The sequence below is a fragment of the Salvia hispanica genome, chromosome 6, assembly GCF_029641045.1.
Source record: "Salvia hispanica isolate PSC_SH4W2 chromosome 6, Shi_PSC_v1, whole genome shotgun sequence".
Classification (NCBI taxonomy): Eukaryota; Viridiplantae; Streptophyta; class Magnoliopsida; order Lamiales; family Lamiaceae; genus Salvia; species Salvia hispanica.
Window position 1 is genome coordinate 41,278,197 of NC_142697.1, and position 11,055 is coordinate 41,289,251.

General features: G+C 40.9%; 1 protein-coding gene and 1 pseudogene across 1 annotated transcript; both read right to left on the minus strand.

The window, feature by feature from the left end:
• Positions 1 to 464: 464 nt before the first annotated feature.
• LOC125207707 (receptor-like protein kinase FERONIA) lies at positions 465 to 4,492 on the minus strand. Its single transcript, XM_048107165.2, has one exon. It carries the CDS (start codon positions 4,231 to 4,233, stop codon positions 637 to 639), a length of 3,597 nt encoding a protein of 1,198 aa, XP_047963122.1. The 5' UTR covers positions 4,234 to 4,492; the 3' UTR covers positions 465 to 636.
• Positions 4,493 to 5,143: 651 nt separating this feature from the next.
• Positions 5,144 to 10,774, minus strand: LOC125206857 (receptor-like protein kinase FERONIA pseudogene; annotated as a pseudogene).
• Between the last annotated feature and the right edge of the window lie 281 nt (positions 10,775 to 11,055).

Consider the following 11,055-nt stretch of genomic DNA (forward strand, 5'->3'; position numbering starts at 1 on the left):
ACATATATGGAGCATATAGATAAAATATGTGCGATGCGCGCTAGCACGCAGGAGTCTTCGGTGCGATTCAGGTATATTCCTCTCAATTCTGCTTCTCGCTGATTCCAACTTTGATTCCAACTTTTATAATTTGACAGTATGAATTCCATGTATTGGTTATGTGACATACGAATTCGCGCTTCTGTGGAACTTAGACCGCATTGTTGATTTTTTTAGCTTTTGCTTGTTTAATCCGTCTTGGTGATTCAGTTCGAATTATATCATAGGCTGTTGTTAACTAAGATTTTATGTAGTGTATTATCAAGGATTTTTCAGTTTTCTCTGACTCCTGAGAATATGATGTGATTTCAAATTGGAGAAATAAGACATTATCTTGCTGAACTTCTGCTTCCCCTTTTGTATTGTTCTTAACATGAAAGAATCCAGTAGAAGCACATGTGAAGAGCATTAGGCATAAATTTGAGCTTATATGGTAGTATGGTACAATGGATAAGGATATGTTTCATCATCTTAGTATTTACACAACTTACTTTTACTATTTAAAAACAGAAAGGGCAATTCAGAGCCCTGAACTACATTTGACTCGTGTCATTCTTGATCCTCTTGCTTGCAAACATGCCCGATATGGGTTACTGGTCAGCTCCTTCGGGGCTGGATACCCTGAGTAGCTTCTGTTGCTTCTTGGAGCTGTAATGCATCCTCAAGTCTTGCCACTACATCTGTCATTGATGGCCGGTCAATTCCACTATCCTTTAGGCATCTTCCAGCAGTTTCTACGAATATCTTTAGGCTGTCTGGTGCTGTTCTCCCAACTAGAAAGGGATCGATACAACCAGGAAGGTTAGTCCTCGTGCATGTCTTGATCCACTGGGCTAGAGTCACATGATCCTCATTGAGCCAGCGGTCTGATTCCTTTTCAGCAAACAGCACCTCAAACAAAATCACACCAAACGAGTAGACACACGACATTGCTGTTAAATGTTCTCCATGTATGTAATTTGAATCCAAAATTCCCCAGTTACTCTTGATGACTGATGGCACCTGATTGTTTCCTGTAATTTTGGATAAACCCCATCCAGATATCTTGGGAGTCCAGTTCTCATTTAACCAGATGTTGGTTGACGTCAGGTTAAGATGAAGCATTGTCTGCTTGAGTGTGAAATGAAGGTACTCTAGACTCCGAGCTGCACCAATGCAGATTTGAAGTCTTCGCTTCCATGGAAGGGGATCCTTTAAAGCATCATGCAGATGGTCATAGAGTGTCCCATTTTCCATGTGCTCGTACACAAGAATCATGTCTGATTCTGTCTCACAATACCCTATCAGAGACAGAGCATAATCTTGAGCTGGTGAAGAGGTCATTTGAGTATCTTTCTTTGTTTGCAACTCATGGGCCATGGATACTCTAGATTCGGTAGCTCTTGAGCGTCTGATTGCTACATTTCTTTTACCACCATCTAGGCATCCTTTATATACACTGTCCAATCCTCCATAGCCAATCATGAGATTTTTGTGAAAATTATTTGTGGCTCTCTGAATCTCCTGGAGGGAAAACTGGTGGATTACCTCACTTCGCTGTTTTGACTTTGATGTTGTTCTTGGTAAAATCCCAAATGGGTCCCACCACCATCTTGTGTAATCATTGTTCAAGCCATTATCCCTGGCCTTCTTTTTTCTGCTCTTCTGATCACTGCCTCCGTTGGTTGTACTGGAGCTGGGATCATCTTCACTGCTAATCCTGTATGATTCTCCAGTGGGGAAACTTATATCATCCATACAAACGACCCCATCACTATGGTCGCTGTAACTTCTTCCAGAATTTTCATCCTCTTCCTCCTGTTCTATAGGATCTTTTGTATGCTGTAATAACAAAGCTAATTCAAGGCCCACCACTACATCTGCAATAGAAGGCCTTCCCTGGGGTTGAATGTGTAGGCATCTTCCTGCAATTCCAACAAACACTTTTAAACAAGCAGGTGATATCTGCTCCATCAAGTTGGGGTCAATGAGTCGATCCACTCTTCCATCTCGTATGCAATATCGAGCCCATCCAGCCAGGCTGTGTTGCTCCTCGTCAAGTCTTATGTTCACTGGAGGTCTTCCAGAAAGAACTTCAAATAAAACCACTCCAAATGCATAGACATCTGACTTTCTCGTCAATTTACGAGTTAAGAAGTACTCTGGATCTAGGTACCCAAATGTGCCTTTGACATTCGTACTAATATGGGTGAATGAATCATTTGGTGGTCCCATTTTGGACAGCCCAAAATCTGAGATCTTGGCAACCCAATTCTCATCCAGCAGAATGTTTGTGCTTTTCACATCCCTGTGTATGATCCCGTGCTGCGAGTGAAGATGATATAAGCCACATGCAGCCCCAATTGAGACTTTGAGTCGAAGTTCCCAAGAAAGTGGAAGATTAGACCTTCCAATTCCGTTGGCTTTGTAGAGTTGGTCGGCAAGTGTTCCCTGGCTGATATACTGGTAAACCAAAATCCGCTCCTGACCATCATTGCAGTAACCAATAAGTGAAACAAGATTGACATGCCTGAGCTTGGATAGCATCATGATTTCCGTCTGAAACTCAGTTTCTCCTTGCCGAGATTCTGTTTTCAATCGCTTGATTGCAACAACAGTTGCTCCATTGTTGATGTTCCCTTTATAGACTCTGCCATATCCTCCACTTCCTATTTGAAACTGAGGATCAAAACTGTTGGTTGCCAAACGTATTTCTTCAATTGAAAACTTCCGGCATCGATCTTCCACCAAGGATGATCCCATTACCCTTCTGGAACTGGAGTCTGAAATTCTTTTAAGGTTGTAAACTGCAACATTCATTAATGCTAGTATAGCTGTGAGGATAGCCGAGATCAAGTTTATACGGTAACTTGATTTTGATTTCTTTTGCTTTGGTGTTGAGTTTGAATGCTGCAGCTCAGGAACTGGCCATTTTCCTGCTAGGTTGTTGTCGGGGTTGCTCTGCTTAAATACTTCCAAGGCAATCAGTGTGCTATGGAATTGTTCAGCTGTTGATTCAAACTTTGGCTGGTACAGGATGGTAAGATAGCTCTTTTCCTCCATCTTATCTCCCTCCATCATCACTATATAGTCTCTGTAGACTGCAACTCCAGATACTCCACCCCATTGAATGATATTGACATTATCCTCAGCTATCTGATTATTGATGAGAACAGAGAAGTTCTTGTTGGGACTCTCCATCGTCTGCTGATCAAACTTTGAAAAATGGAGCCTAATTAGGTATCTGAATCCTAAGTGCACTGACAGTTTCCATTTAAGAGTACTGGCACTCAATTTAGTGTCTGCTAACATCATCCTTGACGTTTGATATACTTTAACTGGTGCAACATATGTTAACATGTCTGCATATCTAACTGTGGTTAAAGTATTAACAGGAAGAGCACCTTGACCTCTTTCGAGCAAGTAGTTGGAGTCTTCATCCCATCGGCGGAACAGGTGGGAATCTTGAGCCGGCAAGATGGAGGTTCCACCAATATTCAACCGTTGAACCAGCTCTAATGCTGTGCTGTTATCAACAAAGAATCTGTACTTCTTTCCGACAACAAGAGCACCCAACTCCCCTTCGGGAGTGAAATAATGACCAGTGGGCATTGAGACAACCTCTATACCATTGACAAATGCATAGAAGTTATCTGATTTCTTTTTCCCCTGAGCTGGTAAGAAAGTTATAGTCAAAGCCCACCCATCATCAATATTAACACAGTACTCTTTGATGATATGTTTTTCACCCAAAACATCAGCAGCAAGAACTGTGCTGAAGTTACTGAGGAGTGTGTAAGGACCTGCTTTAACAGTGAACAGAGCTTCCGACCTCTTAAACCCCTTGTATGAATCTTGATAGAAGTGCAAGCGGATGAATTTCTGTCCGGGCTTGACTCGGAAGATGTAACTGAATGTGTTGTGCGATGCTCGAGCTGTCCTGCAGGGCACAGGATCGAATGAAGCAAGTTGGTGAATGGCTCTTGAGTTGGAAGATTTTCCATTGATCTGCAGTGACAAGGTGGATTCAACTCCAGAATCCCCCATCCAAAAACGTCCATCCAGCGCGGCCAAGCTGCCCGAAGAACCGCAAGAAATGGCAATACTGTCAGGCAGGGGATTAGTAGTAGCAGGAATGTGGCTGGCAAATATGATAAAGATTTGGCACAACAAACTCAGGAATATGAGAATAAATGGTAATTTTGAAACTGACATTTTTAATCTTTGTTTTCTCGAAAGATGGGTTGTGTTGTGGGAGAGGATGTAAGCTAGGTATAGATCATATCCTGTTATATTGTGATATGTATATTTTTTTCTCTGGTCAACTGTTAAAGTCTCTTGTTTTATTTAAAGATAAAATTGTCGATTTGCATCATCTTGCTCTTGCTCAGTCACAAGATTTGTTTGGAAAAGTAGTCTGCTGTCGGCTATTGTTTCATGCAGTATATTTTCATTTCGCATCTTTTCAATTCTTGGTTTGTTCCTTTTTATTTCTTAGCTGTGTTCACGGAGAAGAATTGGATATGGAAGCTTCCTCCCGTCATAAACTACTCCTTCGTGGGGCCAATTCACAGAAAGGTTATTTCTTATTAAATTACTTCATAATAGCCTTGTTATTTCATTGTGCTTATAATAACGTGACTGTTGTATAGCCCACATATATTGACTTAAATGTTCCAATTTAATATGAATTAAATTTTAGTTTCATTGTTCTTCTAATAATGTGACTGTGATATATCCCACATATATTGACTTAAATGTTCCACTTGAATATGAATTAAATTTTAGTTTCATTGTGCTTCTGATAACGTGACTGTGATATATCCCACATATATTGACAATTTCTCACTTAGAATATGAGTAAGTTTTTGACCATGTCATTTTGAGGTGTTCCACTTAATGACATTTTACAATGGTGTATCATTTTTTTATTTGAGCTTACATGGTAGCATGGTGCAATGGATAAGGATTTGTGTCTTCATCTAGTTTTTTACACACAACTTATTTTAACTAGTTAAAATCAGAAAGGGAGAATTCAGAGCCCTGAACTACATTTGATTCGCGTCGACACATTGGGACATTCTTGATCCTTTGCCTTGCAAACATGCCAGATATGGGTTACTGGTCAGCTCCTTCGGGGTTGGATACCCTTAGTAGCTCTGTTGCTTCTTGGAGCTGTAATGCATCCTCAAGTCTTGCCACTACATCTGTCATTGTTGGCTGGTCAATTCCACGATCCATTAGGCATCTTCCAGCAGTTTCTAAGTATGTCTTTAGGCTGTCTGGTGCTGTTCTCCCAACTAGAAAGGGATCGATACAAAATCAGACCAAATGAGTAGACACACGACATTTCTGTTCACTGTTCTCCGCGTATATAAATTGAATCTAAAATGACTGATGGCACCTGATTGTTTCCTGTAATTTTGTACAAACCCCATCCAGATATCTTGGGAGTCCAGTTCTCATTTAACCAGAAGTTGGTTGACGTCAGGTTAAGATGAAGCATTGTCTGCTTGACTGTGAAATGAATGTACTCTAGAGCCCGAGCTGCACCAATGCAGATTTGAAGTCTTCGCTTCCATGGAAGGGGATCCTTTAAAGCATCATGCAGATGGTCATAGAGTGTCCCATTCTCCATGTGCTCGTACACAAGAATCATGTCTGATTCTGTCTCGCAATTCCCTATCAGAGAAGAGCATAATCTTGAGCTGGTGAAGATGTCATTTGAGCATCTTTCTTTGTTTGCAATTCATGGGCCATGGATACTCCAGATTTGGTAACTCTTGAGCGTCTGATTGCTACATTTATCATTTCATTTCATTTATCATTAATCATACATATAGTTTGATTATTTATTCTAAATTTGATTCAGTGCTATGCTAAATCTCTTGAGTCTAAGTATAATGGATAGTTAAAAATGAATCCCCAATTAAACTACTGATTGGCGAAATGATCAATTTTTTTATGTTATTTACAAACTTAAAAACTTAAAGACTTAGTATCTTTTTTTTACACCATTCACTAAATTATGATATTTTTATATAATATATATTCGCGATGTAATCATATGCAAACTCCAAACTATGATCTGGAACGTCAATAAAAAATGTCAACACAAAGTCAACGGTTGATGCTGTGTTGACATTTGTTGTTATTATAATTTTGTATCTATTGACGTTTTCTAATGGTCCATGTCATAGTTTGGAGTTTGTACAATATATAGACTTTGCATTTTATCACTACCCATATACTATTATATATATTTTCTATTTGCTATAGTATTTCGGTCTGACTAATTGAACCATAAGCCAATAGCTTCGCCGGTTCACCTACTGAACCATAAGCCATCAACTATGAGGTTTGGTGTTTCTGTTATTCTCTCCTTCCTTAATACTATAGTTCACTTGTAAGCCTCTTATTTGATTAATGCTTGCTCCAAGTCGTCAGTGTGGATATTTTAAATCTCGTGAATACACTCATACATGTGTTCTACTCGTATATAGTAATTGCCAGGCATGTAAAAGATGTTAGTAGTGCATCAGATTATTAGCTTTTATCTCAAGCTTATCTTTCTTTCCTCTATCACACAGCTCTCTCCTGTAATTACGTTTTTGAATTTTACTTTGCAAGACATTATTGTTTACTATGAATGATTTTTAACATATGTTTTCTGGGGTTAACGCGTGATTAATGTTTGTTTCTAGATGGAGGGCAATGCTCAAAAGGATTCGTCAAAACCGAAGCCAATGCAGGGCAGCATGATCCCCCCTCTGAGGCCGACACTACTCGAAACATAGATGCAAGGCAGCTGAAATTCAATTATGTTTTGGTCATGGTCCTCATATTTCTCATTCCACCACTCGCAGCCTTTATGCTTTTTCAGTGAGTTATTCAAACTTGATTGTGTTGGTGCTTATCCTCGGACCAGAGGTGTTCCCTCAGTTAAGCCGATATTGGATGATCAAAATTGGCAAGACTGCGATCCCGTTGTGCGAGGAACTAAAACCTTTTGCGTGAGACAAAAGTAGCATGCATTTACCACAAGAGCTTTAATCATGTTCGAATGTGGGAAGAAGCATCTCCTATAAATGTTTGTTTTTTGGCAGTTTTGTAGCTAAAGATACACTTTATATGCACCTCTCAAAATCTGGATATAAATCAAGAGCAAAATGATGGTGAGGCCAGCCTCTTCTTCGTCTTCCTTTATACAGTACGTGTTTTCTATTTTGTAACTTCTGAAGGAGGATAGTGGATTCATCAGATTCCATTGCTTGCGAACTACCAAGTATTTGCACTCATGTAATGACCATCTCTATAATTCCCACAAAGGCACCTTGTCGGATCATCAAGATCAACGACACCTTTGAGTATTTGGATCCGAAATACCTTCCGAGTCATCGGTTGTCAAGAAAAGTACTCCTAGTACTATAAGTTTTCACTTTTTCAAAAATTACAATGATAGTACTACTAATTTTGGTGTACTTGCAAAAATGAGAAAAATGATATTTTCTCAGCCTGGTTATAAGTTAAGACATTTCTTTTGGACATGAAATTTTAAAAGACAATGTTCAAAAAGTAAGAGTAAAATAAAGAGAGAATAAAATAGAAGAGTAAAATAAAAAAATACTCCAATAAAGTAAGAGAGTAATTGGGTTTATATTTTATTTTAGGCTGTTGTTAACTAAGATTTTATGTGGTGTTTGGTGATGGAAGTCTCGGTTTTCTTCGACTCGTGATTCTGGCTATTGGACTTGCTTAGGTCGTGCATCTGGATTCCAAGCTGTGAAGCGAAAATTGGGCAAAGCATTGCAGCTTGACGAATGTGATCAAAGGTAAATTTTGAGTCCTTGATAGTTGATAGACATAGTAATTTGAAGGTGATAAGCCAATATTAGTGTCTCTGTTGCTTATATAACTTGCTTCTAAATAAGACATTTTCATTGATGGCCGGTCGATTCCACGATCCAGTAGGCATCTACCAGCTGTTTCTACGAATATATTTAGGCTGTCTAGTGCTGTTCTCCCAACTAGAAAGGGATTGATACAACCAGAAAGGTTATTCCTCATGCATGACTTGATCCACTTGTATTACACAAGTCATATTTTACTTTTGTTCTGAATAGTACTCCATAGGCTACTGATTCCATTGACTGTTTACATTTTCAACTCACATTCCTTCAAAATTCTTAAAATTTGTGATAAAAAGGGACTCCTAATCATGCATAGATATAGTATATATTTGATAGTACAATCTGTGCTACATATCACATCAATCTGTGCTACATATCACATCAACAGCCACCTGGCTCCGATCGCTGTGAATCCCTCCGGCATCATTTTCATTATCTTCCACCACGGTTGTCTCCTGTAACGACACTGCTAATTCGAGGCCCATCACCACATCAGCCATGGTAGGCCTTTCCAATGGCTGAATGTGTATGCATCTCCCTGCTATTCCAACAAACACATCCAAACAACTTGCTGAAATCTGCCCCTCAAGGTTGCTGTCAATGAGTCCGTCCACTCTTCCTTCTCGCACACAAAATCGAGCCCATCCAGCCAGGCTATGCTGCTCCTCATCCAGCCTCACATCCACCGCCGCTCTTCCAGAAATAAGCTCGAACAGAACCACTCCAAATGCATACACATCTGATTTTCTTGTCAGTTGATGAGTCGAAAAGTATTTCGGATCCAAGTACCCGAAGGTGCCCTTGACGTTGGTGCTGATATGAGTGAACGAATCGTTCGACTCTCCCATTTTGGACAGTCCAAAATCAGATATCTTGGCGATCCAGTTGTGGTCGAGTAGGATGTTAGTGGACTTGACGTCGCGATGTATGATGGCGTGTTCAGCGCCGGTGTGGAGATAGTGCAGTCCTTTTGCAGCGCCCATGGAGATCTGGAGGCGCTGCTTCCACGATAATTGGGGGTTGCGGCAGGTGTAGAGATGGTCATGTAAAGAGCCGTGGGCCATGTAATCATACACCAAGATCATCTCGCCATCCTCGTCGCAGTAGCCAATTAGTGATACCAAGTGGAGGTGCCTCAGCTTTGACAACATGTGGATTTCGGTTAGGAACTCATGAGCCCCTTGATTTGACGACGGGTTGAGCCGTTTTATCGCCACGGTGGTGGCACCGTCATCTATGACTCCCATGTAAACGCACCCAAATCCTCCTCTCCCAATGATGGAGTTTCGATCTAGGTTGGATGTTGCAGCTTTGATCTCAGCGAGCGCGAAATATCTGCAGGATTTCCAAGGATGCGGATCTGCAGTAGTACTAGTTGTGTATGTTGACGTGATTGAAGAAGGTTGGAAGGATGACTCGGCGGCACTGCCATTAGATGCTTCCTTCCCTTTATTCAGCCTTCGACAAATCAGGAAAGCCGTGACTCCAGCCACTGCAAGGAAGCCAACCACACTCCCAAAAATTATAGACAATTCTCGAATTTTCTTCTCCTGCTTGGGCTTCACCGTCAGCTCAATAGATTTGACCGCAAGCTCAGGGTTGGCAGATGCTAGGCTCCCGTTTGTACGATTGAGCTTGAATATTTCAAGGCCATTCAAGAAAGCATTACGATACTGTTGATCTTTTGCAGAGTTAGGAGACAAAGACAGGCCCAGGTTTTGTTTCCCACGATCGTTGTGGTGATCAGGTAGCCATATGATGTAGTCCTTGAAGGTGGGAATTAGAGGACCGCCGGCCCAAGAGACAACGTCAGCTGCAATATCAGCAGCGGTTTTGTTTAAGAGAATCGAAAAAGTCCTTTGTCCTGACTTAGTTACACCTTGCGTAAATTCACAAAAGTGCAACCTGACAAGATAGTTAAACCCTGAATCCACTGGAAATTCCCAATTTAAGCTACTGGTGTTGTAGGTCATTCTGGCACTTGTGTAGACTACTTCTGGAGCAGTGTATGGAACAGTGGCCTTAACCTCGGAATTGCCGATGGCCTGAGTGTAGCCAAAAGCTTGGCCACTTAAGTAGCCATCATCTGGGTACCATGCCCGGTACATGCCACTGTCGTCTTCAATATTAACTCTGTCGCCGCCAACGTTTAGCCTGTAAAGAGTCTCAAGAGCTGAACTGCGACCCTGATAAAATATCTGAGTGTTCTTGCCATCATATTTGATTGAATCATTTCTATGTAAGTAGAGTTCATCCGGGATTGACACAATTTCAATGCCATTCACGAAACCGGTGGAGTATGGCTCTGGGGAGAAAGTTAAAACTAGTGTTTGATTATAATCTTGGACATCGATGGCGAATTCTTTCATGAAAGATGGCTGTGAAGAATTCCGGGAATGAAGGAAAGCGCTGAAATTGGTCAGTAGGGTAAAGGAATTTGCAGAGACAGAGAAGAGAGATTTAGAAGTGTCATGGTGGGAGTAAATGCTGGGGTAGAAGTAGAGGCGAAGGAATTTCTGGCCTTTGGTGATGGGAAATGTGTAGGTGAAAGAGTTAGTGAAAATACGAGCGGTGTGATAAGGGAGTGGAGAAACATTGGGATCTATATTTGAGGCTGTGGATGAAAAAGATATGGCAGCTGCATTTGCTGGCATGAATTTTAACTCGGCATCGCCCACCCAACTCCGGTGGCTGGTGTCGTTGAAGATGCCTGAGGCACCGCAGTTGAGGAGGATACGGTCAGCTGGCGTGTAAGCAGGCACTGTGGTGGCAACACTTGTTGTCACTGGGAAGATATGGAGGAGGAGGAGGAGAAGGAGGAGATTATTAATAGTTTGGAACTTCATGGCGGTTGAGTTGGATAATAAAAAATGTTTAGTTTTATATGAGCAAATATTTGTAAGTTTGCAAAGACTTGGGGTCAATGGCCCTGCACAGACTTGTCAATTTGCAGGGCAATGGAGTTATATGGAGTATAATTTGAGCTTGTTATGTCTTGTCTCCAATTTTGCTCCATTTATCTTCATTGCATCACTCCCTTTTTGGTCCATTCTTCACGTAGTCTTTTTACCATCACTATCTTAAATTACCTCAAATACAAGTCGACAACAGAAAAGGAAAAGGGTAG